Source organism: Auxenochlorella protothecoides (assembly GCF_000733215.1).
Source record: "Auxenochlorella protothecoides strain 0710 unplaced genomic scaffold scaffold85, whole genome shotgun sequence".
In the NCBI taxonomy this organism is placed as follows: domain Eukaryota; kingdom Viridiplantae; phylum Chlorophyta; class Trebouxiophyceae; order Chlorellales; family Chlorellaceae; genus Auxenochlorella; species Auxenochlorella protothecoides.
The window spans coordinates 142,872-167,212 of record NW_011934254.1 but is presented as its reverse complement, the minus strand read 5'-3'; the positions used below and the strand labels follow the sequence as shown (position 1 = coordinate 167,212).

The 24,341-nt window shown below is 62.7% G+C and overlaps 9 protein-coding genes across 9 annotated transcripts in view; 5 read left to right on the top strand and 4 right to left on the bottom strand.

Annotated features, from left to right (window-relative positions):
• F751_6251 (hypothetical protein) overlaps nucleotides 1-452 on the top strand; it is a gene marked incomplete at both ends in the record, with an annotated part of 5,200 nt that extends 4,748 nt beyond the window's left edge. Inside the window, one exon of the mRNA XM_011400694.1 lies at nucleotides 1-452. This exon is cut by the window's left edge and continues 1,711 nt beyond it. Coding sequence (XP_011398996.1) covers nucleotides 1-452 — 452 coding nt within the window.
• Nucleotides 453-899: 447 nt separating this feature from the next.
• Nucleotides 900-2,351, bottom strand: F751_6250 (5'-nucleotidase SurE; the record flags this gene model as incomplete). Its single annotated transcript, XM_011400693.1, has 4 exons — nucleotides 900-1,113; nucleotides 1,349-1,596; nucleotides 1,783-1,986; nucleotides 2,076-2,351. 4 exons carry the CDS (start codon nucleotides 2,349-2,351, stop codon nucleotides 900-902), a joined length of 942 nt encoding a protein of 313 aa, XP_011398995.1.
• Nucleotides 2,352-2,665: 314 nt separating this feature from the next.
• F751_6249 (Chromatin structure-remodeling complex subunit snf21) lies at nucleotides 2,666-7,609 on the top strand (the record flags this gene model as incomplete). Its single annotated transcript, XM_011400692.1, has 15 exons — nucleotides 2,666-2,743; nucleotides 2,849-2,922; nucleotides 3,574-3,933; nucleotides 4,136-4,344; nucleotides 4,595-4,806; nucleotides 4,937-5,116; nucleotides 5,287-5,366; nucleotides 5,517-5,738; nucleotides 5,954-6,128; nucleotides 6,238-6,322; nucleotides 6,503-6,581; nucleotides 6,730-6,856; nucleotides 6,979-7,120; nucleotides 7,298-7,380; nucleotides 7,529-7,609. 15 exons carry the CDS (start codon nucleotides 2,666-2,668, stop codon nucleotides 7,607-7,609), a joined length of 2,187 nt encoding a protein of 728 aa, XP_011398994.1.
• A 328-nt stretch (nucleotides 7,610-7,937) lies between these two features.
• Nucleotides 7,938-8,365, top strand: F751_6248 (hypothetical protein; the record flags this gene model as incomplete). Its single annotated transcript, XM_011400691.1, has 2 exons — nucleotides 7,938-8,075; nucleotides 8,189-8,365. 2 exons carry the CDS (start codon nucleotides 7,938-7,940, stop codon nucleotides 8,363-8,365), a joined length of 315 nt encoding a protein of 104 aa, XP_011398993.1.
• Nucleotides 8,366-9,028: 663 nt separating this feature from the next.
• On the bottom strand, nucleotides 9,029-14,295 carry F751_6247 (Protein MAM3; the record flags this gene model as incomplete). The annotated part of the gene is made up of 11 exons (XM_011400690.1): nucleotides 9,029-9,103; nucleotides 9,212-9,746; nucleotides 10,013-10,094; nucleotides 10,291-10,351; nucleotides 10,963-11,101; nucleotides 11,303-11,913; nucleotides 12,223-12,382; nucleotides 13,001-13,118; nucleotides 13,347-13,580; nucleotides 13,771-13,999; nucleotides 14,251-14,295. The coding sequence occupies 11 exons, from the start codon at nucleotides 14,293-14,295 to the stop codon at nucleotides 9,029-9,031; spliced, it is 2,289 nt and encodes a 762-aa protein (XP_011398992.1).
• A 904-nt stretch (nucleotides 14,296-15,199) lies between these two features.
• Nucleotides 15,200-17,093, top strand: F751_6246 (hypothetical protein; the record flags this gene model as incomplete). The annotated part of the gene is made up of 4 exons (XM_011400689.1): nucleotides 15,200-15,272; nucleotides 15,437-16,008; nucleotides 16,259-16,344; nucleotides 16,640-17,093. 4 exons carry the CDS (start codon nucleotides 15,200-15,202, stop codon nucleotides 17,091-17,093), a joined length of 1,185 nt encoding a protein of 394 aa, XP_011398991.1.
• Nucleotides 17,094-17,688: 595 nt separating this feature from the next.
• Nucleotides 17,689-19,219, bottom strand: F751_6245 (hypothetical protein; the record flags this gene model as incomplete). The annotated part of the gene is made up of 5 exons (XM_011400688.1): nucleotides 17,689-17,855; nucleotides 18,028-18,202; nucleotides 18,332-18,363; nucleotides 18,544-18,734; nucleotides 18,879-19,219. 5 exons carry the CDS (start codon nucleotides 19,217-19,219, stop codon nucleotides 17,689-17,691), a joined length of 906 nt encoding a protein of 301 aa, XP_011398990.1.
• Nucleotides 19,220-19,568: 349 nt separating this feature from the next.
• F751_6244 (NEDD8-activating enzyme E1 regulatory subunit) lies at nucleotides 19,569-23,082 on the bottom strand (the record flags this gene model as incomplete). Its single annotated transcript, XM_011400687.1, has 11 exons — nucleotides 19,569-19,833; nucleotides 20,063-20,260; nucleotides 20,500-20,602; nucleotides 20,733-20,823; nucleotides 21,025-21,158; nucleotides 21,375-21,438; nucleotides 21,661-21,889; nucleotides 22,020-22,081; nucleotides 22,265-22,363; nucleotides 22,536-22,654; nucleotides 22,770-23,082. The coding sequence occupies 11 exons, from the start codon at nucleotides 23,080-23,082 to the stop codon at nucleotides 19,569-19,571; spliced, it is 1,677 nt and encodes a 558-aa protein (XP_011398989.1).
• A 354-nt stretch (nucleotides 23,083-23,436) lies between these two features.
• Nucleotides 23,437-24,341, top strand: part of F751_6243 (hypothetical protein) — a gene marked incomplete at both ends in the record, with an annotated part of 3,544 nt that continues 2,639 nt past the window's right edge. The window contains 2 exons of the mRNA XM_011400686.1: nucleotides 23,437-23,597; nucleotides 24,072-24,321. Of these exons, the coding sequence (XP_011398988.1) occupies nucleotides 23,437-23,597; nucleotides 24,072-24,321 (411 nt within the window). The remainder of the gene's footprint in view (nucleotides 23,598-24,071; nucleotides 24,322-24,341) is intronic.

The following is a 24,341-nucleotide window of genomic DNA, read 5'->3' as shown; positions in this document are numbered from 1 at the left end:
ACAGGATCACCTTTGACAAGGAGAACGTGCGCGACCTGTCCACCCCCGTGTCGGTGACCACGGCGGAGGGGGAGGAGGTGGCCATCGGCACGACCTTCATCCCCTCGCACATGCAGCGCGAGTCACTGGCCCGCCAGCTGGAGGCCACGCACGTGGAGCCGGCGCCAGCCGCGGCCCCGGGTCCCGCCTGCCACATCGACCCCGCGCTCTCCTGCCTCGACCCGGTGCTGGGCCAGGACCTGTGCCGCGCCAAGTGCAGCGTGTCGGCCGCCGCCACCGACGACGCTGCGGTGGCGGGCGTGGACCCCGCCATCGTGGATGCCGCCACCTCCGCGCACCAGGGGCAGGCGGCGAGGCGGGGCGCGGAGCCGCGCGCCGAGACCTACTCTGTGCCGCCCTGCGAGAACCACGCGCGTGCCGTGGAGCGCAGCCTGCGTGGCGAGTCGGGCTAGGGGGACCGGTCGACGGTGGGGATGGCGGACGGCCCCCACACGACAGAGCCGGACAGCCCCTGCACGACAGAGCAGGCTCGACGGCCGCGCACGACGCCGCCGCGCGCGACGATACGCGCGCGGCGGCAGCACCAAACCCCTGTAAAACACACCGCGCGCGCGACATTCGGCGCGGCGCGTGCACGCCATGAACCATACGCGCGTCCTGATTGGCCGGCGGGCATCGCCGCGCCCACCCTGCAACGCACCCGATCCCTCCATTCTTTTGCGGCGAGGCCTACCCAAACCGCTTTGTCCGACGCCCACTCGTAGCACTGCCCCCCCTCTCCCCCCCCTTGGAACGGGAGGAAACCCATGCAGAACCTAGCCCCGCCCCTTCCCCTTTTGTACATGTTGCTCCAACCTGCTCCGCCCAGTCCTTCTTGCCCACGCTGCTGTAAAGGCGCGTCACATCAGGGCCCGGCCGTCAGGCACAAGGCACTCCACCCCCGCGGCCCGCGCCGCGCCCGTGAGCGCAGCGCGCAGCTCGCCCAGCAGGCGCGGGTCGCAGCGAGCGGCGGCGGCCGCCGCCGAGCCGGGCAGGTCGGAGAGCAGGCCCAGCGGCGTGACCGAGATCCAGCGCCGCGACACCGCCCAGGAGTCGGTACCCTCCTCCTCGTCCCTGGCGGGCGTAGGGGTTGGGGGGGGGGAGGCATGGAAGCGGGGAGGAATGAGGCCGGGGCGCATACGGTCGCCGTTCCAGGGCAATGGTGTCGTTTGCCCGTCGACGGAGTGTGCATGCGCCCGAGACGCATGAAGCAGCATGGGAGGCCCCGAGCCGGAATGAGTGGGACATCCTGGCGGGACGGAGCGGCCAGGGGTGTGTCCTCTTTACAACCCAGCCAGGCAGGCCCCACCTTCGAAAGTCGCCGCCCACGTTGTTGAAGGCCCGCAGGACGACGCCGGGACCAGCCACGGCCAGCGCCTCGGCCAGGTCCACGTCCTCACGCGGCCCCGCCTCCGTGAAGAGCGGGAGCAGGCACTGCCTCCCCTGGTGCGCCAGGCAGTACCCCCGCGCCTCGCCCTCGGGCACATTGATGTTGAGCAGGTGGCCGGACAGGGGCTCCAGCAGGGATGCGGACCCGGGCAGCAGGCCCAGCACGGCCTGCCAGGCAGGGAGAGGGGCCGACGTCGGGCAGGTCTGGCCAAGGAGCCAGAGCTGTGCCCCGGGCGCTCAGGTGCATGCGTGCTGACATGGACGGGTTGCAGATGATGGGGGTCCTCATGACAGTGCAGCCCACATGCAGCCCACCCTTTTTACACACACACAATCACACTGACACACACAAACCTTGATGAGGACGACGCCGTGCCTGGCAGCTTGGGCGAAGCCTTCTATGCTACGTGCGCTGTGGTTGTCCAGCGAGAGCGCGATGGAGGGCACGCCCTTGCAGGCGGCCTCGCGCGCGGCGCCTACTGTCCCGCTGTAGATGATGTGCAGGCCGCAGTTGTCGCCACGGTTGATGCCGGAGACCACCAGGTCAAACTTGTTGTTCTGGGCAAAGACGGGGTCCGGGAGAGTTGGTGGGTGGCACAGGCCTGGCCACTCGGGCCCCCTTTTGCAGTCTGCCCGTCAGCGCATACCTTGAGCAGGGGTCCGTAGAGCGCCAGCATGACCGAGTCTGCCGGGGTGCCACTCACGGCCCAAGCCTCCTCCGCGCCTGGCACGGAGATTGGGAAGGCATGCAGGGGGTGGTGGATGTTGATGGAGTGGCTCTGGGCCGAGCGCTCCCCGCTGGGGCCGCAGACGCTGAAATCGCAGAAGTTCTCCTGGTGCAGCAGCGTGGCGAGGGACACGAGGCCGGGGGCCGTGACGCCATCATCATTGCTGATCAGGATGTGAGGGCGCAGTGGGGCCATTGCGAGCGGGGTGGGCCCCCGGGTCCCCTGTTTAGGCTCGGAAACTGAATGCTCCTCGAACGGACTGTGTCTAATTCACAAGACCTAATTGGTTTAGTATAGACCCTCGGAGCTCGCTCCTTCATCGTCTGGAGTATTGGCTAATGCTTTCGGTGCTGGAGATGCTCGACCTCCGGAGTCACGTGAACTCCGGTGCTCGCCTCCTTTTAAATCGGCGGTGGGTGCCGTACGCATGTATCGCCATTGTGGTCCTTATCAGCCTCTCCATCAAGCAAAAAACTAGTAATGACATTGTGACTCAGTAATTAAGTGGAATGTCGCCTCACTCCCTCCCAGCGCTGCTCGCACAGAGTGCCGGCATGCGCATCGATCTGACGGCAGTGTTTGACATGGTTAGTTGAGTGAGGGGGGATGATGCCTGTCGATGCATGCGGGCATGGCATTCCAATGAGCATGCCATCAGAAGTCATCCCTACTCATGCCCCATTCCACACCAGGCCAGCGGCTTGCTGAACGCTCAGGCACACCTGTCGCCCGATCAGCGGGAAGTCTGCATGAAGATCGTGAAGAGGTAAGGCGCCGAGACATTGAGACAGCAGTGAGCTGCTGTGGCTTTAGGGCGTTAGTAACCACAGCTTCTCACGAATAGGCTGCACGAGGACTTCTTCCCGGATCGCAAGGCGAAACTGGTGGACTCTGTGCGTGCCTCCCTGGAGCAGACTGCGAATTTGGCAGTGCTGGTCCAGGCTGCCGAGAGCAGCAGGGAAGCTGTGTTTATATTCAGCTCAGACGCCAGGCAGGTCGATTGAGGGATTGCTTGTTTGTTTCTATAAGCTATTGCAACAGCTGGAGACGCTGATGCTGGGGAGGGTGCGGCAATGTCACCTGAACACCATGGGATGCCAGATGATGGACAGGAACACATGCCAGCAGGAAGGAGCGTACACATCAGCGCAGGCCTGAAAACGCTCCATCCCATCGAATCCAGCAGGCTGTTGAAGCAGACATCCGTTGGGCGACTCAAGCCTGCTCCTCAGTATGCAACACATTGCTTGCATGCAAGCAGCAACGACTGGTTTCAGGCCCGCTGCGAACTCCAAGCACTCATTCCAGACCTGGCGAGGAAGAGTGCACGCTTGCTGTGCCTCAGCTCCCCCAGTCAAACTCGATCTGTGGCCACGCCCCTGCCACACCAGCCCCCTCGCGCCTCCCTCCAGCTCAGCGTGGAGCCCGGCGACACCGTGCGGGCGGCAATCTTCCTGTCTGACAACACGGTTGACTGCCAGCTGGCTCGGGCCCTGCACAGTGTCCAGTCCGCGCTGACTGCCGCCAGGATGCGGCAGGGCATGTGGGGGAGGGCTACCGCAGCCAGCAGGCGGAGGCCGCGCGCTGTGCACGCTGCGCACCTGGCGGTGCAGGTGACCGTGCCCTGCAGGCCCCTGTCCCAGGCCATTCATGCAGGCGGCGCTGCTGCGGCTGCCGCTGACGCGGCGAGGCAGGCCAGGCGTGCGAAGCAGGCTGAGCTGGTCCAGGGTGTGGTTGCCATCCATGAGCAGCTACACAAGGCGTGGCTGGAGGCCAGGTAGGCAAGGCGGGGATCGCATCCCTGGCATGATGGTAGGAGATGTATGTTTGTTTGCTGTGAGGCTCTCCCTTGATAGCACCTGATGGCAGACAGCCTATACTAGTTGACCCTGTGGTCACATTTTCTCGATGCAAATGGGCCGCTCGCGGATTCCTGTACATCAACTTTTATGCTCTGCTGCTCATGTCCCTTTCTCCAGGATCCGGGCTCAGAAGGAGCGTCTGGCTGCGCTGCGATCCAATGACATGGCCGCATATGTCGGGCTGGTGGCTGTGGCGGGGAGCTCGCAGCTGGACAAGCTCCTGTGCCAGACGGATGCCTGCCTGAGGGCACTCACAGCCCGCCTGTCCAGCACGAGGGCAGTATCCTCTGTGGGGAAAGGCCTGGAGGGACCAGGCACGGACTGCAGTAAGTGTGGCTGCTGGAGCTTCCTGAGAAATGTGAAATGAGGGGTTGGTGGGCCCTGGGTAGATGGCATTCCGATCCGCTGACGGTGCTGAAGTGTCTTGGCAGGAAAGGTCTGTAGAGTGTCAGAGAGCAGCATGCCCTCATGAACTTACTCTATGACGCCAAAAGTGCCCCACATCCCCGTATGCTTTTGGAACAAAGGAGATCTTCCTGGTCCACCTTTCTCCACCCTTTTCCACCCCCTTCCCAGGGTCGAGAGGGGCGGTGCAGGAGAGCAGCGCCGATTGGAACCAGCTGGCCTGCCGCGTGCTGGCCACAAGAATCTCCGAGCAGCCTGCCGGGCTGATTGGAGACCGGCTGTGGCCTTACCAAATGCAGGGGTTGTGCTGGATGGCCGGCCTGGCCCGCCACAGCCTCAATGGCATTCTGGCGGACGAGATGGGGTTGGGCAAGACGGTGCAGGTGGGGCATGGGAGGGGCGGCTGAGCGAGACTCGCGGGTGAGGGTTTCGCCCTCATGCGTAGACAGCAGGACAATCATTGGCCGGCCCCTGCTGAGAATCATGGCCCTCGCCGTGAAACCATATCTGCAGGTCATAGCCCTGATGATGCACCTAGTGGAAGCGGATGCTGCCTGCCTGCCTTTCCTCATCGTGGTCCCAGCCTCCCTCGTGCCCAACTGGCAAGCTGAGCTGCAGCGGTGGGCGCCCGGGCTCAAGACCGTAATCTATCGTGGCCCAGCCGCCGAGCGGGAGGACATTTACAATCGCCAGGTCAGACTGAGACGCTGGTGGCCTGGGTCTGAACGCTTGAACCCTGTCGTGCTGACAGTAAGTGACTCAGGGCCATCAGCATCAGCCGGCCAGGATAGCCACTATACCATTCACAGGGCATGTGTCAACTCCGCATCACCATGAGCTAGCACTCTCAATCCACCTTTCAGATCCAGCGTGGCGTGAGGCGGCCTGGAACATTCCACGTCGTTGTGACGACCTATGAAATCCTGATGGGCAAGCTCGATAGGTACAGGCTTCAGGGGTCGAGAAGATTGGCTGTGGACCGCATCGTGCATGAAATCATGCCGCCAGCTTGGACTTTGCATACTGTTGCCATCCTCATCTGGTCAGGCTTCACCCACCCCTTCTATTCCCAATCCCCTACACCACTCCCAAGGCCAAGACTGTCCTGCATACGGTGGTCCCATGTCATAGTGGACGAGGGCCACAGGCTCAAGAACGCCGGGTGCAAGCTGAACGCCGAGATACGGCAGTACAAGTGTGATCACCGCCTCCTGCTTACTGGCACCCCCCTCCAGAACGACATCTCGGAACTCTGGTCCCTGCTCAATTTCCTGCTGCCCGACCTCTTCAACAGCTGCGAGGATTTCCAGACCTGGTGAGGAGGAAGAATGCGATGCAGCCTCTGGGCAAAAATTTGTGGAGTGCAAATGGCCAGAGAAGACTTTGCTGCATTACGTGGGCCATTACCTGATCAGAATCTGAAGGGTAAGCATGTCAGAATGGTCATGTCTGGATGTATGTTCCAGAGACCCTCTATGAGGCATATGTCTTACCTATGCCACACACATTCCAAGCATCGCTGACCTTCAGGTTTGGAGGTGCCCCGCGGTCAACCACCCATCCCCCAGACCAGGAGGGTGATGAGTCGGCCGCTCTGCTGACTGAGGAGGAGCAGCTGGTCGTCACCAGCCGCCTGCACCAGGTCCTGCGGCCTTTTGTGCTCCGGCGGCTGAAGGAAAGCGTGGCAAGCCAGCTCCCAGAAAAGGTGGAGTTCTGAACAGAGGATATGCTGGGGAACAGATTCTGATTGTCATGTTACGTTCAGCAAATCCACACAGGGAATGGGTGTCGCTCAGTCCCCACCACCACTGCAGATCGAGGTCCTGGTGAGGTGCCCCATGTCGCCCTACCAGCAAGCGCTGACAAATATTATTGCTGAAGGGACCAGAGCAAGGCCAGGTACAGGGAATGGTGGAGAGCAATTCAGGGCTTGCCTTTGTCCATCATCGTCAAAGTTGTCAACCTTGGCAATGTCCATGCAGGTTCCCGGATGCTCCATTCCGTGGAAATGCTGTGCGAGTGTACCCCACAAATCTAGCCTTCTCAACACCTCGACCCGCAACCTCCCATGGCTCTTAGGTGGAGGCATCCAAGGCGTTGCCGGCGTCAACAATGTTGTCATGGAGCTGCGCACCATCTGCAACCACCCCCTGCTCAGGTTTGCGAGTCACACGATTCCCTGGCCCTGCCAGCGGTTGTCGGGGAGGTCATGCCTTGCTCCTCCAAACACCGTGCTCTCTTCCTGTCAGAACTGCCGCAAAATGTTCACTCATCACCCGTGCCTCAACCCTGTGGACCCCTCACAGCCGGCTGCACGTGCCAGGCAGTGAGTGCGAGTTGCCGGCTTCAAACCTCCCGGCAGAACTCCGTCTGTGCGGGAAACTGGCGGTTCTGGACCGAATTCTGGGCAGGCTCAAGGCCGCAGGGCACCGGGTGAGGCGTGAGGGTGTTGCTAGGGTTGGGGAGTGGCGTCCGGTGGGCTGTTTGGCGCAAGAAACTTTGGTTGTGCACCTGCAATTTCCCATATGCTGTGACAATCACTCACTCTTGCACAGGTGCTCATCTTCAGCACGATGACTCGGGCCCTGGATGTGCTGGAGGAGTACCTGAACTGGCGGGGGTACACGTGGCAGAGGCTGGATGGAAACACGGGCGCACAGGAGCGTGGTACAGAGGTGGCTGCCTTCAACGCCCCTGGTGGGTGATACAGTCTCGCGCTTGGCATCTGTGCATGCAGATGCCAAGCGATGTCTTCTGTCAATCTGTAGGGAAGGGTTGGAGTGATGATCGCATCGCCACCACCAGCCCTGCACATCAGGATGCCGCATGATCTGTCATCAGCATCACTCCCTCAATCTCATTCTCCCTTTCCAGGCTCCAGCACGTTTGTCTTCCTGCTCAGCGTGCGGGCAGGAGGCGTGGGCCTGAATCTGCAGAGCGCTGACACCGTCGTGATGGTGGGGCAGGGGATTGGTGTGGCTGAACCATGCTTGGTCAGTTTGGGTGGGCACATTGGTAGCCCACTGCATTGCATGGGCAGAAGTACCTCCCGCTGCAGGATGGCGGCGCCTCACATGCCAGCCAAAGCACCCTTTGTCACTGCAGTATGACACGGACTGGAATGCTCAGATCGACCTGCAGGCCCAGGCCCGAGTGCATCGGCTCGGCCAGACGAAAAAGGTGTAAAATGGAGCGGTGAAGGCGACAGTACTTGGCGCACCGGTGCACAGGGTTATTCTGGTCGTCTGCGCTGTGACTATCAGCATCCTGGCCGCATGCCAAACTCAGGCTGCTCCCGCCCTTGATCATGCTTCGAGTCCGCAGGTGTTGGTCATCCGCCTCCAGACTGCGGGCTCTGTGGAGGAGCGGGTGGTTGACGTCGCACAGAGCAAGAGGACGTTTGTGGACAGATCCATCACCTGTATGTGGGAGAACGTGGGATAGGAGATTGTTCAGGGTCACGGATGAGATGCCTCAGACTATTGACCAGATCCCTTGCCCTTGACAACAAAACATGTCAGGCGGATTCTTTGACGGCAAGACCAGCGCCGCAGAGAGGCAGCGCCACCTCCTGGAATTCATTGCTGCGTCTGCTGACAGCAGCGGCATGGCTGGCACTAGAGACGGTGGCGCTGAGATGACTGACGAAGAGGTGAGATCCATGGTCTGACTGAGGTTCTGGAGTGCATGCGTATCGGAACTTTCAGGCAGTGCACATAGCTTCACACTCTCAGCCCTTCCACCGCTTCCGCCCCCATGCGGCAGCTGAATGGGCTGGTGGCCAGGGACGAAGACGACCTGGCAGCCATGGCTGGCATCTCCGCCCCAGCCTCCGTGCTGGCAGATGCAGAGGGCGTTTGGGGCATGGTGGCAGCTGCCCAAGACGCGGCCACTCCCAAGGACCCCGATGCTGGTGCGTGGTCTGCAGTCAGGGCGCAGTGACAACTCTCAGCTCTGTCGTATAGTCCAGCAGGCCCCATGCGTCCCGACCGCCAAACTCGCGCCAATACTTTCCTTTGCAGGCCGCGAGTTTGGGAGGGGGGTGAGGCACCGAGCGGCGGCGTTGGCGGCAAAACCTCTCAAGAAGAGACCACGGCGAGAGTGAGTCTGCCCATGGCTTTTGGAGTGATGGTGGGAGGTAGCTGGCTCACAAGTTTAACTTCTGTCTGGAGAGTCCATGTGTTGAATGGACCCGTGCCCATGCCTGCCATCCTCAGGAAGTCGATCTCGGAGTCCCTACTCATGTCTCAGTCCTCGACTTGTTACATCCCCAAACCACGCAGTAGGGGCCAGAGCAACAGGGTCGCACACGAGCAGTGACTGCATGGCAACGTCCCTCGGAGGCGGCTGGCCTGACCCCTGTCCCAGCACCAGCGCGCTCTGCAACCCCCCCCCTCCCCTGTCCCCCACAAACCTCTCACAAGAGTTTCATCCAGGCACTGCAGACAGATCTTACTCGCTCAGCACCATGACAAGCAAGTTCACTCAGGTGTGGGTGCTGGTGTTTGGTCACTTCATGCGTCGGGGCACGTGGCGATGCTCCAGGAGCATCGCAGCGCGCACTTCCTCCGCGTCGCTCGCCGTCGCTCCGGTCCGCGGCGCCACTCACGCCTTGGGCGCCCCGCCGCCGCCCTCCTGGCGCAGCAGGGGCGCGATGAGGTCCAGCTGGTCCCGAACCCCCTGCGCCAGGTGGGTGGCCCGCCGCGCCGCCGGCCCCAGCCCCCGCCCGGCCCGGGGCGAGGACCGGCCTGGGCCCGACGTCCCCTGCGCCAGCCAGACACGCGCGACGGCGGGGCCGTCCCTGGCTCTGGCGTTGTCCTGGGCGGCGCTGCTCGGCCCATTGGAAGCCTCGGCGCGCGGAGTCTGGGGCCCCTCTGCATTTGACACGGGACCGCCCCCCGTGCGGGCCTGTGCGGCGGCCGCGGCGGGGATGGACGCCGCCTCGCCGTCACCCGACTCCCCGCTCGAGCGCTTGGCCGTGCCAGGCCTCTGCTCCGCCAAGCTCCTGCCGCCATCCGCCCCCTCCGTCACCGTGCCCAGCTGCCGCCCCGCCTCGAACCCCAGCTCTGCGGCCGCCAGCTCGCCCGAGGTCATGGCCTCCAGCAGGCCCGAGGGCGCCGACAGCGACAGCACCGGCAGGTTCAGGCTGCCGCGCGCGGGGGCGCGGGGCCCCGCCCCGCCCCGCGCCAGCGTGTCCAGCTCGCTGGCGGCGCCGATGCGCGGCAGCACCTGGCGCGAGGTCAGCATGCGGCGCAGATGCAGGGGCAGCGAGCTGGCCAGCGCGCGCGCATTCACCCGCATGCTGTGCATGTTGTCCACGTACCTGGGGGGTGGGGTGTGGGGAATGGGAGGTGTGTTTCTCGTGAGCAGAGGGTTACTGGGAGGAAGAGGGTCGGGAAGGCAAGGAGGCTGGGCAGCGGGTACCACGAGCATATATGACTGACAGGCCGATGCAGTGCCATTCAAGCAGGCGAAGGCTGCCGGTGAATGATCAACGACCAAAATCTGGGTCAATGCCGCGCCCTATCCCGTGGCTACATGCCCCATCACAGGCCGGGACCACCCGAACAAAACTACTCCCGAGCTCACTGGTCTGTCTCGTCCACGATCTCAAACTGGAGCAGCTCCTCCAGCACATCCTCGATGGTGATGATCCCCACAGGCTCCAGTTCTGAGCGGGTTCACGTGGGTAAGAAAGGTGGCGAGAGGGCGTGTGAAGGCCCTGCCAACATGCGGAGGCAAGGACGCTCACCCAGGTGGTGACATCATCTCGCCATCCCATGTCCACAAGACAAGCAGGTGCCCGTGCTCGGTGACGCCCTCCAAGTTACCCTGCAGCCGGCAGGCAAACACCCCTTCCAACGCACCCGACAGCTGCCAGTCGACGAACAAGTCCTTGTCCCGGTTCTCGCCTGCCGCCTGGCTGGCCTGCAGGATGTGGGAGGAGGTGGGGGCGGCCTTTGATGCGGGATGCAGCGCCGAGTTCGCCAGTGCTTCTGGACGCTTCAAGGCCCACGGCGCACGCAGCTGGGCCCATCGACATTGCACGACAGTGTCAATGGCAAGCCCCCCATCAGCCCGCCCCTGCACCCACACCCTCGCCGGCCCTGCACCCACATCCGACAGGGTGTCCGAGCTGTCCGAGTCATACATCAACTCCTCGCGCTCGGCGCGGGCGGCCGCGCGCGCCGCCCGCGCGGCCTCGGTGGGCCGAGACAGGACGGCCATGTGGGTCCGGCCGATCTTGAACAGCTTCAGCATGTCGTACATGGGCGTCTCTGCCAGGTGGAAGCGGGGAGTGCATGTTTCCTGGTGGGGCGATGCTGTGCGGCACCAGGTGAAGGCCTGGATGGAGAGCCTGGAGCCCAGACAGCGGCGTGCTCCCCCTTGAAAGCTGCATGGAATCCGACAGCAGGTGCCACACCCCGCAGCACCCGCCCCACTCAGTACACGTGGCACAGACAGCCTGCGTGCCAAAACGCCCTTGGCGCACTCCAAGCCCCAGTCCTCCCTCGAGCCCAGCGACTCAGGGCCCCCACCCCCCGCCACCCGATGAACAGCGACGCACTGGCCAGGAGGTAGGGCAGGGATCTGATCTTCAGCTCCCCCACCAGCCGGGTCTCCGACCCGCTCAGCTGCACCAGCTCCTTGGCCAGAGCAATGCCCAGAATGTGGTTCCTGGGTGGAGAGATTGAGGAAAGCGGGGAGGAGGGGTCTCGGGCCGGGTGTCCAGGCGTGCCGACCCATTGCTCCACCCATGTTGCTTATTCTTGGAAACCTCCCCCTTAACCCCCCCCCCAACACAAAGCATCTGAGCCAGGCATAACCCATACCCCACCTCCCAACCTCCCCTTCCCACCCCCTGTTCCACCCGCGAACCTGTTTCCCGCCCTGAAGACGGGGATGCGGGAGTGGCCCGAGGCCAGGATGGCGGTCTGGGTGTCGGCGTCTAGCACCGCATCGGACGACAGCATGAACACCAGGTCCAGGGGTGTCATGGCCTGATCCGCGGTCTTGGAGGTCAGGTCCAGCGCGCCTTTGATGATGCCCACCTCGTCGGAGCTGAGCTGGCCGCCAAAGGTCTGGCCCTCGTGGTGGATGTCCACCAGCGCCTTGAGCTGCGCGCGCTTGAACAGCGCGGTGCGGTGCGCGCCCAGCAGGCGGTCCAGCACCCAGCCGATGGGCCAGGCCAGGGGCGCGCAGAGGAACATGAAGACGTGGACGAAGGGCGCGGCGGCGGCCCCGGCCTCCAGCCCGTAGCTGGAGCACACCGCCTGTGGGATGATCTCGCCGAAGATGAGCACCACCGTGACGGAGACGATCACGGCGGTGATGGGGTTGGCCAGGCGGTCCAGGTACAGGGGCAGCGCCTCGGCCGCCAGACTGTTGCCCAGAAGCAGTGTCACCAGCAGGCGGTGCGGGTTGCGCAGCAGCGGCATAATGGCCGCGGCGGAGGCCTGCTGGGAGGGTGTCCCCGTTCTACGTAGGATCTGAGGTGGGGGGTGGGGAGGGGAGGGGAGTCTCCTGAAGGTCATGGTTAACTGCTGCTGCTGCTGCTGTGTGTCTATGTGTGTGTGTGTGTGTGTGTGTGGACAGGGGGTCCTGGGGATAATAGACACAGGCTGACACATGCGCCCAGATTGAAAGTACCTGCGTCGATATGCAGTAGACTGAAAGGCAACGGCAGGGAGGCCACTTCCCCGCCCATTGGGGCTCGTCCTGCACAACCCCTTCACCATGCAAATCCCAGTCTATCGCAGGCCTAGACATTGGCACCCTGCAAACACCCCCCCACCCACCTCCAGGTCCACGCTGTCCAGGGACATGAGGCCCAGGGTTAGGCCAGACATGAGGCCCGCCATGAGGATGAGGAAGACCACCATAGCGACATAGTACCAGAATAGGAAGGCGCCCTCCTGTTCTTTCCCCACGGCAAGCTCCTCGACGGTCTGAGACAGTCTACAGGACGTAGTTAGCGGAGGTGAGGCAGTGGGAAGGGGAGGGAAGGAGAGTGGATGTGCTACATGCAAGGTCATGCTGCCCCCCCTCTCAGCCAGCGGGCACACCTGCGAGTGCGAGCAATGCCCATGGCGAGGCCCATCCCCTGCAGCAGGAGAGGGCGCATCCTGCTTTAAATATGCCTAAATTTCCGGTACGATCCCATGTGCAGCCCCGGCATGGGTGTGTGAGACGGTAGGGCTCCACTGCGGGACACCCTCGCGGCGGTCGTCGGACGCAAATAAACTCTTGGTGAGCGTTACAAGGGTACCATCACAGGCTCCAATTTATGCATGCTCGTGATGATGCTGTCAACCCCTCACACAGTTTCCCATCCCCTGCAGTACTGTTATTATGCTGAGCGGGTCTTGAGGAATATGCGGAATGCCCACGTGCGGAAAGTCCCCAACTCTCATCATCCATCATATGCTGCTTGCCCAGCATCCCGGGCTGGGCAGGCCAAACCTAAGGTCACCTGGGTGTCTTTGTTACCATCACTCTTCCTTGACAGCAATGTGCGCAGATGCACCAGCATGACGACGCTGCAGCCAGGCAGACATCAAGGCCAGGGCGCCAAACCCCAGGCCCAGGAGGATTGCCCGGGCGTCGTAAAGATCTGCAAGGGAGTTCATGCTGGATAGGCGCGTTCCGGCACCCACTGCCACAAAGTTGTTGGGCATGCACCCCAGCAGCGTGCCTGGAGGGGAGGGGAGAAGGCAGGGAGGGGTTGAGCTGGACTGCTATGATCACAGAGTAGTGGTGCTGGCCTGTGCTCTTGCAGCTTGCCTTCTAGGACCACTTTCTCCTATCGTTCACCTCTCCACAAAGCACTGATCACCTAGAGGTCAGGGCCAGACCCCTCTCTTGGCATCCCTTGCGGTGGCCCAAACCCATCACCACGCCCCACGGCACAGTGGCAACCAACCAAGGGAGAAGGGCCAGACGGGGACGCCGGCCAGGGGCGAGGCCACATTGATGAAGGTGTTGGGGAGGAGGGGAGTGACGCGCAGGAAGATGACGTAGGGGAGGAGCTGGCCGCGGCGGGCGGCGACTTCCGCCGCAAAGCGCTCGGTGCGCAGCGGCCACAGCGCGCGCACGATGGGCCTGCCGATGAGCAGGGACAGCGTGTAGCAGGACAGCGCGCCCAGCGTGCTGATGCCTGCAAAACAATGCCGGGAAGGGTTGGAATGATGGAGCGCGGGGGGCGAAAGGCGGGAGGTGCTTGATGCAGGCCGGTTTGAGCGTGTTGAATGAGGACTGAGCGGGGAATATAGCATGGCATGAGGCAGCCCACCGGGATCCTAGTACTGCATGCCTGGGTTAGATCCCGCACCCATCTCGCTCCTCACCCGAGACCAGAGCCCAGCCCCTCCAGTGCCCATAGATGGCCCCCGCCAGGACGCTCAGCACCAGGGTCCCCGGGATGGCCAGACTCTGCATGACCACATAGGCCATGCAGAAGCACACTGCCACGATGCCGGGAGAGGTGGCTGCGTAGCGCAGGATGATCTCACGCTGCTCCAGTAGCGTGCCCAACGTGCGGGGGGGAAAGCTTTTCAGTATAGCCAAGTCCTCTGCCTGTGTGTTCGTGAATGGGGAATCGTTGTAGGAAGCATGGCTTAAAAGGGGCAGTTAAAATTATAATGGGAAGCCGTCCCTGCAAAAACCTCATGAACTGGCAGCACCACAAGGCGGTAAGGGGGCAGGAGCGTCCCCCATAATCTCACCGAGAGGGCTGGGAGGCACCAGGTGAGGGGCACGAGGGAGAGCAGCAGCACTGCCAGTAGCGCAACACCAGCTAACAGGCTCCTTCGAGCCTCCCTCCATACCCTAGCATCGTCGCCACTCTCACGGTCGGGACCTCCCGACGCCATGAGGGTGTCGCGATGCCGTAGCACTGCCCTGCTATCGCATGTTTTGTGCTATGGGTTTCTCAAACAGGTCCGCCCTACTCCATCACTCTTTCGCAATGATTCTGCTGCTAATTCATGCACCCTGCTGATCGAAAAGTGCAATATGCCAAGTTTTTTCAAATTCGGAACTCCATATACCGGAATCAGGGTTTCTTGGTGATTGAAGGAGGTCATGCGAATAAATAATAGGGGCACCGGACTTGAAGAGCTCGACCTGTGAAATGCCTGCAGGGTCCTACATTCAGCAAGATATGCGTACATCAAAGATGAATTTAGGCCAGTCCTCGAGAGCGAGACTCGCGATTGAAGATTCCAAAGGAAGCCTGGAAGGATGTGTAAACAAGTGCACCTGGGCGTTGACTATTAGAACTTATTACTGAGATCCAGCACAAAGATGACAGTTCAAAATACTGAGCTTCTAGATTCAGGCAGGAGATGGGTCGTTCGCTTTTGGAGAACTTTCATGCCTCCTTACCTCCAAGCACCATGCTGTAACGGGGAAACCGAGCAAGTGGCCCGGGCTCAGCAGAATGGCCGTGGCCTGCGGTAACATTGCATGACACAGGTATATACTTGCCTTCATATTAGCTCTGTTGTGCCTCGGGCGTAAGCGGGCCAGATACCCCTCTTTCGTTGTTCATTCACATGGCGGCCTGCTTTCCTCTCGTTGCGCGTCACATGGATGGTCTGCTCGCATGCGGAATTCGTCACACGCCAGCGAAGCATACCCTCCGAGTTCTGGGCTAGCTGATGCCATTATAATGCTCTGGAGTTTGTCCTGCGCCCTTCCCTGACCGGGATCCCCTCGGACCTGCTCACCGTCCCACCGGCTCTAGTGCCTGGGCTTGCTCCTCCATCCGGCACCATGTACGGCAGCGCAGGCGTGCACTCCAATCCCAGCGGCATGCTCCTGTCGGGAGGAAGCTTTGGTCGGAAAAGTGAGCGCTCCAGGGCCTCGGTGGTGTGTGTCTGTGATGGTGCCCGTCACTTCCGGCGGTTCGCGGCGTGTGTCACATCCCTGTATCTTCATCCCCAGTCGTGCTACCATACCAAGCCCTCAAACCCCTCATCCCTCCCCCTCTTCCTGCACCCCCTTCCCCAGGCCAGGCGCTCTGGGCCTCCGCCGGCCAGCTGGTGTCCATGGGCCAGGCCGGGCTGGGCCTGGTCATCATGCTCCTCTCCTGGCTCTTCTTCTACGAGTTCACGGAGGCCACGGGCCTGATGCTGGGCGCGGCCATGCTGGCCGCGGGCGGCGTGGGTTGGGTGGGCGGCCGTGCCCGCTCCGCCAACCTGAGCAATCTGCACCTGCTGGCCACCCTCCTGGCCCTCCTCCTGTCCTTCAACTTCATCGGCCAGGTGGTGCGAGAGGTGCACGTTGACTGCGGCCTGGCCGAGCTCTTCCTGCAGGGCCGCATGCTGGAGGAGCGCGTGACGGCGCTGCGCCAGACTGAGGCCATGCACACCGTCTACTCCCGCCTGAACGAGATGGAGGACATGCTGACGCTGGTGCAGGAGGGCGCGGCCAAGACCCTGGAGCTCAAGGGCGAGCAGGAGCGGCTGCGCCACACCGACGCCGCCTACATCGGGGCCAAGCTGGACCTGCTGCGGCGCCACGCGCAGTCGGCCCTGGACAACATCCTGTCCAACCCCAACCTGAACGAGACCGTGGTCAGGGTAGGTGATGGGTTGTGCAGGGGTGGTGACTGGGTGGGTGAGTGAGTGTGGGTGTGCGGTTGGGGGGTCATCGACGGGACAGAGGGACAGGGTCTGTCTGGAAGTCACCTTTGGTAGACAGGTGTTCTATAAGAGTCAGCAGACCACAGGCAAGGTGCAGCCTGGCACACCAGGCCAGGCCTTATTGACCGATGCATGAGCATGACGACGCACGCCCACGGTCTCGCTCCCCCCATCCCCTTCCGCCCAGAACCTGAATGAGGCAGACAAGGACTACCTGCGGAAGCGTCTGGACACCGCAGACAGGGTGGTGGCCCGCATCCAGAAGCACCACGAGTGCGTTGGGTGGATGTGTTGTGTGGGAAAGGAAGGGTTTGGGGGAGGGGGGTATGCAGGGCGGCATCCTGGGGAGGCCCCTGATCGCTGCAATCGTGTGGCGTGTCTGCCCCTCAGATCGAAAGTCTCACGCTCGGGGTGCGAGCCATGGCTGCCTTGCTTCCCTGCCTACCCCGCACGCCCTATGCACCCCCTGCCTCTGCGCCTGCAGCTTTGCATCCACCTCCACCACTCCCCACGCCCCACGGGCCCCCCCCCTCCAGCAACCCCTTTCTCCCCATCCCACCGTGCGCAGGGAGGACGGCCAGGACATCACGTTTGAGGAGTACAACGAGCTGCTGAGCGCGCTGACGGACGCCAGCGTCTTCGCCGACAAGCACGGCGACGGCGATCTGGTGCAGGCCCGGGCCGAGCTGCCCAACATGGCGGGGGCGCTGAAGCGGCGGCGCGATGATGAGTACCACCACCTGCTCCCCGGCTCGGCCCACAAGGACCTGGAGCGGATAAACGCACGGCGCGCGCGCTCGCGCGCCGAGTGGGAGCGCCAGCTGACCCAGATCCTGGACGCGCAGGCGCGGGCGGGGGCGGGTGGCGCCGACATGGGCACCCAGCTGGCGGAGCACTGTGTGCGCGAGTCGCGGGGGCATGCGATCACCATGGCGGCAGGCCTGCTGGCGGTGGCCGTGCAGCTGGCCTCCGCCTACGTGGCGCTGTCCCTCAGCATGCGCCTGCCCCTCAAGGGCGACTAGGGGTGGGGAGGATGAGGGGAGTGGAAGGGGGTCCTGGGGGATTGGTGAGGTGGAAGCTGACAGGTAAAGGGGCCGCCAGCGCCCCGACGGCGCTGCCACTCCCTCGTTGATACCATCCCAGGACAGACCTCTTCACCCTCTCCCAAGGAAGCCACCCCACCACCATCTACTGCGTTTCTGCTACCAAAACCCTCTTTCGTCTGTTGCTGACTGTGTTGCTGCGTTCTGTTGATGACCTGACCCTGCCGAGAGGCTGAACCGGACCCTCGTCCTCGTGTTTCCCTGATCCTCTTATTCATCGTGTGCACATGTTCCAAACTGTCACCGAGAATCATTCAGCTAGCTGCTAGAAAGAGGGGGTGCCAGATCACAGATTGGGTGCCTCATCATGGCAATATGACGACGCCAGGCCTGCATGCGACGGCACTGCGAGTACCTCCCAGCTTCCTTGTCCTCGCACACCTTGCAGGCATCCCGCCGCTGTGATATCAGCGGCCCGCACCTCCACTCCCTGACTCTGCACCTTCACACCCTGGCCTCCTCCCTGGCTCCCATGCCAGCATGGCATGCCCTGCACTCCTGCACTCCCCTCCGCTCATTGCGGGAGGTACACCTTGTGGCCATACTGCTCGTCGTACCGCCTGGTGTGCTCCAGCACGGCCTTGATCGCGTCGCAGGACCCCGGGTCCACGCCGACGCGCAGCGCCTTGTAGTCGCGCGCGCCCGCCCAGATCTTGTGCACCGCGCCGCGGACGTCCCAGCCTGCGGTCGTTGGGATGACGTGGGGTTTCATTTGGTGGACAGGACGGAGCATGTGGTCGTGGCCGCACAGCCAGACACAGGGCACAGGGGGAGAAGCCATGATGCACGCCTGCAGCAGTCCTGCGACACCCCTACAGGGGCTGTCCCGGACAGAACATCGGGCCAGGCTCACCATCTCCCTCCAGGGAGTCCAGGACGGTGGTCTGCACATGCCGCGCTTTCTCGGGGTCCACCTCCACGACCCAGGGCAGTGCCGCCAGGGCACCAAAGAGGGGGTCCATCTGCTGCATCCGCAGCTTCCACCTAAGCGCCGCGCTCTCCTTCTTCGCGGCCGCCGACTCCTCCGGCTGCTGTGTACACGGTTGGGGACGGGAATTGGGGATGTGCAGCGCAGTTCAAGCAGCCCAGCGGGAGTGTGCCAGGGGACGCTCGACATGAGCAAGCATGTCCCAACCAAACAGGTGAGCAGAGAGGACCTTTAACAGAGCATCACAAGCATCTCTGGCCCCTGCTATCCAGGGCATGTGCACAGGGTGTGTGCCACCCTGCAGACGCTCCATCCGGCCCCGTACCTCAGAGTCCCTGCTCAGGATATTAATCTGCTCCTCAGACATGGGGGGCTCCGGGGGCGCGCTCGACCTGGGCGCCGCCGCCGGGCGGGCTGCCTGGCCAGTCTGCTCCCTCAGACCCGCTGTCTTGCGCATCATGGCGCGCAGAAAGGCCGCCCGCCCGCCGAAGAACTCCCGGTCCTGGAAGCTGAAGCTGGGATCCACGCCCGCCCGCTGGAACAGGGCGGCGAGGTCGGCTCTCACGCTCTCCTCGCAGTCGGCCCCCGTCGTGCGCAGCAGGCCCCGCGCGTAGTCGATGCCCTTGGGCTTCCTGCAGCGGTGGTCCGCACATGCATTGAGAGTGAGGGACGGAAGGAGGGGTCCCGAGGATAGGCATGCGCAGGGCGTGCTGGCAGCGGCAGGCGGAGGACAATGTGCGGCAAGCACCCATGTGCAGTCCCCGAGGTGAACGTACTTGACGGCAAACTGGACCCTCAGGGTTTCCTTGGGTGGGAAGGAGGATGGCATGGACAGCCGGAGGCAGAAGCCCTGCAGCCTCCGTAGCATCTCCCGGTTCCCATCCAGGATGCTTGGTGGCAACTGGGGGTTGGTCACCACGCCCTCCAGATCGGACAGGGCGTCAGGCAGCGATCGCTGCTTCGCACCCTTGGAAGAGGGGGACACCAGGGAATCCTTGGCTTGGCGAAGACTGTCCAGGATGCGGCGGCCGATGCCAAGCCCGGAGTTGGGCCGGGTGCCCATCTCCCGGAAGCAGGCTGCCGGGCGTGCCGAGCGGGTAGCCACGGCAGCCAGCATTGTACCGATTTGAAGCTCTCAACTTGAATACGGTGTGGTGCTCCGTCGATCGACGATGTGAAGTGCCGTCGGGGAGTTTGCTGTATCAGTCGGTCGGCAGCGGGCAGAGGAAGAGCCCAAGCTGATGCAACGCATGCATCGAGAATATTCAGTCAGAATTTTATAACAGCAACTCCACTTTAATCTGTGCAGGGTTTGCTACAGGATCATGCAGAGGCAATACCGGCTCTGGCGCGCGCGTCCAGTCCTAACTGCGTGCAATGCAATCCACTGCCAGGACTAACCTCCCCTGCACGATCCGCAACTCCTGAAAGTCTGCCCTGCCTAGGGTCACAGACGGACAGCCTGTTCAGGCAAACAGGAGTGAGGTGGCATGCACCGTACTATAAAACAGAGTGCCCGCCAGCGGCACAAACTGCCCCGTCAGCAGCTTAATGGCCTCCTGACTGGCGATGGAGCCAATGATGGCCGCCACGCAGTGCAGCTCCGCCCCGCCCCATCGCACGAGTTCCGTGGTGGCATCCTCGGGCAGGTGGACGCCGGAGATCCCCGACTCGGCCAGGAGGCCCTGGGCGATGGCATGCAGCTGCGAGACCTCGCCCTCAGGGACCTCGCTGCAGTGAGGAATGGGGGTTGGGGGGGGGGCACCGTGGGTGACTTTGCGCAGCGTGCCGGACAAGACAGGTGCTCAACTCAATGAGGAGAGACTCTTAGCCTCAAACTGGTTTTGGGCCAAGTACTGCATACAGGGTAAGCTGTGCTTCTACTGACCTTCCCCAACCATCATCCCTCTCATCTCGCATGAATGGGGCCCCCCTTCCCAACCCCTGAGGCCCTTCCCACCTGCCGTGCAGCGATCCAGGGAAGCGCTGATGTGTCCTGTAGTATCTATCCGCAGCAGGTACCAGCACCGAGAACGCAGCCGTGCTCGCTGTGGCGTCCTCACTGGCCAGCGCCTGACGCAACGCGTCTGTCCCTCCTTTTTCTGGTTCTGTCCTCACTGGCAGGCCGTCTGGGTGCAGGGCGGGGCACCGAATGACTCTGGCAAGGGACATTGAGGGCGGGGCAAGTATAATTCTCAATTCTATGAGGGGTTATCTCTTGAGGGACATATTGGATCAAGGTATGTGGACCTGCTGCTTCTGCCTGATGGTGGGTGCCAGGTAGTAACATCTGGTCGATCCTCCTCACAGCCGTCCTTGTGGCCCGTCACAAGAGGGCAGGCAGCATTCTGTGTGGCACAACAACATCCGGCCATCCTCTCCAGCCTCCTCTCCTACCTGAGGCGCCGCGCATTCTTGCACACCGAGCGAACATATGCCGAGGTCACCCTGCTGACGCTGGCACCGGCGGCTCCAGCCACATCGTGCGCCAGCCCTTCGACTGCAAACAGGGGTGAATGTAATGGGCAACAAGATTTTGGCGCTGACGCTGTGGCACCATGGCAAAGCGCTGCAGGTCTGTCATGTTCTCACATGCCCGGCCCCGCAGATACATCCCGCCCGGCCCTCACCCTCTTGAGCGTCAGCCTCGGCCTTGGCTCGGTACAGCCGCTGCAGGGCCAGGAACTCCTGAGACCCAGCATGCATGTCAGGAATGTTTCCCTGGTGCGAGGTAGGAGAGAGGAAGAATTGGTGCTCGTGGGATAGGACCTTGGATATCGGGCGTTGGAGAGCTTTTCCATAACGCTAAGCGTCTCTCACAAGCCGTGCATGACCGACCATGCAGGCCAGGCTGTCTGCCACATATGTACCATTCAAACTGTGTTCTAGAGCCGTTGGGGCATGCCCCACCACACAATATACCTCCAGGGGCAGGGCGCCTGCTGCATTGGAGGCCACAAAGCGGCTCAGGGCCGCCACGCAGATCCAGAAGGGGGAGGAGCCGGCGCGGAGATGCTGGCAGGCTTCGTCCTGGAACAAGCGCACCAGCTCCGGGGCTGCAGGCAGCATGGAGGAGGGGTGAATGTCGGCGGGGGTGGCCTGAAGGGATTATGAGTCTCGCCCGCCAGGCATGATCGCGAGGCGCACTGCTTGATCCATTGAATCCATGCATGGACGCTGCAGCCAGCAAGCATTTCAAAGACACTGGAGGTCTCTCTGTGGATAGATGGCCCCCCCTCAAACATCCAGCCTGTTGTCAAACACAGACGTACTTGGAGCGGAGCTCCCAGACCACACTCTGTGCGCATTGGCGATCGCCTCTGTGATGTTTTCTTCCTGTGAGGGGGTGTCAGATTCTGTGAGTCGCGAGAAGGAGATGCACAAATTATGGGGAACTACTCCAATCAGAGGTTCATAAAGGGGTGCCCTGAAATCTGAGAAGTGTATAGATTTTGGCACCTGAGAGTACTATACATGTCCCAGCAAGCCGGATGCAACATGTAAACTGCCTAGAATACGTATCTCACCCAGGCAGCACCCCCCCGGCATATCCTTTACCTCAACGGGGACACCCTCAATGCAGCGCTGCAAGGATCGGAGGCCCTCCTTGAAGTCTGCCTTCTCTGCCGATGTACGAGGGAACGGTGCACCATGCGTCGCGGCCCAGGCTGCCGCCGCCCTGATGAGCAGGAGGGCATATGGGACGTGACCCCTGACGTGGTCATCCAGCAGGCCGGCATCGACTTGCGCCGCAGCCTCTGCCAGCTCTGGCCAGGGCTCGGTCAACCTGTCGGAGAAACGTGGTGTTGTGCTCGACGGCAGTGTGCGAAGCTGAAAGACACACGCTTCCCGTCCCTCCCCGCAAAACGAGTGGCAAAATGGTCCTTCAACCCCCCCCCCCCCCCCTTCCCCATCACCTCAGGTCTTCTATCGTGTTGTCTGGCTTGGACTCGACGACGCAGTGCTCAGCGACGCACACCTGGTGGGCAGCAGGACCAGGCATGGGCATGAGGATCCAAGCAGGATAAGCTGGCAGCATCGTGCTGAGACGATTCCGGGTGACCAAGGCCACACTGCGTCTCTCCAGGCAACCCATCGGCACAAGGAGCCCCAACACTGCATCTGAGGGGTCAGGGGCCCGAGGCCATTTGACCCTGTTCACCTGGACGAGTCCGACGAGGCCATAGGCCCGGCCCAGGATCAGGGGAATGCCCCTCTCGCGACACACAGCGTCCAGCGCTGCAGCGTCGCTACATCGCAGCTGCGAGAGGAGCTTGGGTGGGGATTCGTAAGTTTGTGCTGGGTGCCGCTGGCATCTGGGGATCCAAAAACAAGGCACACTGCGGGCACGTGGCTGTGAGTCTACTATGACATTTGGGCAAAGATCAGTCGCTGAATGCCTTTACAGCAGTACAAAGCAGTACAACAAGTACCTGGGCGCCGATGACCAGGTCGTACTCATGGAAGAAGGAGGGGTTGCTGGAGATGAGCTGCGCAGGCTCATCTACCACGTAACTCCCCCCTACGGCCTCGTTCAGCTCCTTGAGGCTGGCTGCACAATGGTGGGGGTTGTTCAGACCTTCAAGCCAGCCTAGCATGCGCTCAGCATGGGGCCAGGCAAGGATGCCAACACGCAGGCAGAACCACCCCAGCATGGTCCGGCGTACCTGTCACGACCTCCGCCCTAGGGCGCCCCAAGGCATCCTGGTCAATCATGAAGTTATTGCCCAGGTCCTGGGGTCCCACCCTCTCGCCATCCACCACGGTGAAGGATCGGATGCCTCCCAGCACCAAGTTTTTCAGGGCTTCAGCCCCGGTAGGTCCAGCATGCAGGAGGCACACCGAAGCCCTTTCCAGGGCGTCCTGGCCCTCCGCACCCCAAATGCGCATGCCCCTGTCATAGCGCACGCGCGATTCCCGGGCAGGGCTGCAGGTAGGGGCACCGCTGGAGGAGGGGGACCCAGCCTCCGCGGAGGCCATGAGGGCTGACTGCGATGCCAGCGTCGTCTTGCAGTAATAGATCTGCTCTATAAAGGTTGGTAAAAGCGAGTCATGACATGCCAGCGGAGTCCGATCGGCAGCATGGCCCGATGTGACTTCGGGGCGCGGATCAGTCTTTCCGTGCCCGGGTGCATGCGCCGCGCCCCAATTAATTTCAAAGCAGGTTGCATGGAGTAGGGACCCACACGAGTGACCATAGCGACTGACACTGAGCATGTGCACGGTCCTCGCGCAGGAGTCGACCAGGGAGGTCTAGAAGTGTCTCGCCCCCACCCGCGGATCACTTACTGGGCCCCTTTCGTACACAGCCATAGCGAGCTAAAAGCCACGGACATGGCTAGCGACAAGGAACTCGATACTCCAGACGACATAGGGAATACCGAGGACCTGACACCATCGGACATTCTGGATGGCTGGGATGAGCTCTCCCGACCACCCAGCGTCAGGTCTGTGCCAGCCTCGCTGGCCAGCCGCTCCGCCGGCCCCGCCTCGAGGTCTGACAGCCTGGGATCGTCCCCCAGTGCGACTTCATCGCCCAGCAAGGCATCGCGGGCGGAGAGGGCGACCATGGCACCCCCGAGGTTGGGTCAGGCTGAAGCCTCCCACCCTGTCCCCAACATTCAAGAGGGAGATGGGGGCCTAGAGTCACGGAACCCTCGCGTGCCGCCTCCCCAGCGACCTGCGGCGCGAGCGCCAGCCTCGAGGTCCCAGCGGGGCCGCGGGAGGCTGGGCATCATGCGGGCCGGAATCCTGGAGGCCAGGCAGCCGGGAGGCGCGCTCGCTGGTGAGCCCACCGCAATGCAGTCCCGCTCGCAGGATCCTGCGCCTGCGGGCAACACTGCCTCGAGTGTGTCGGTGCGGACCGAGGCACGGCCCATGCGGCCTCCTGGGGCCGCCGAGGCGGGCCTGGCTGGAAAGGAGGGGCCTGCGAGGCAGCGCCCCACACTGCGCCCCACTGCGGCTCCCAGGAAGTCTCAGACTGATGTGAAGCCGAGCCCTGCCTCGTGCAGCGCCCCGGATGGGGAGCCCAGCGCCGGAAAGGGACCTGCAGGGCAGGTGGCTGGGGACGACGGGGCTGCTGCTGCTGAGGAGTCCCGGCCGCCCGCAGCCGGCGGCTGGGGCGGCTGGGGCGCACTCACCAAGCTGAAGGCCAGCGTGCAGCAGGTCGCCGCCACGGCGGTGGACGACGTCACGCAGCTCACCACCAGCTTCCAGCAGGTGTTGTGGGCCATTAGCTG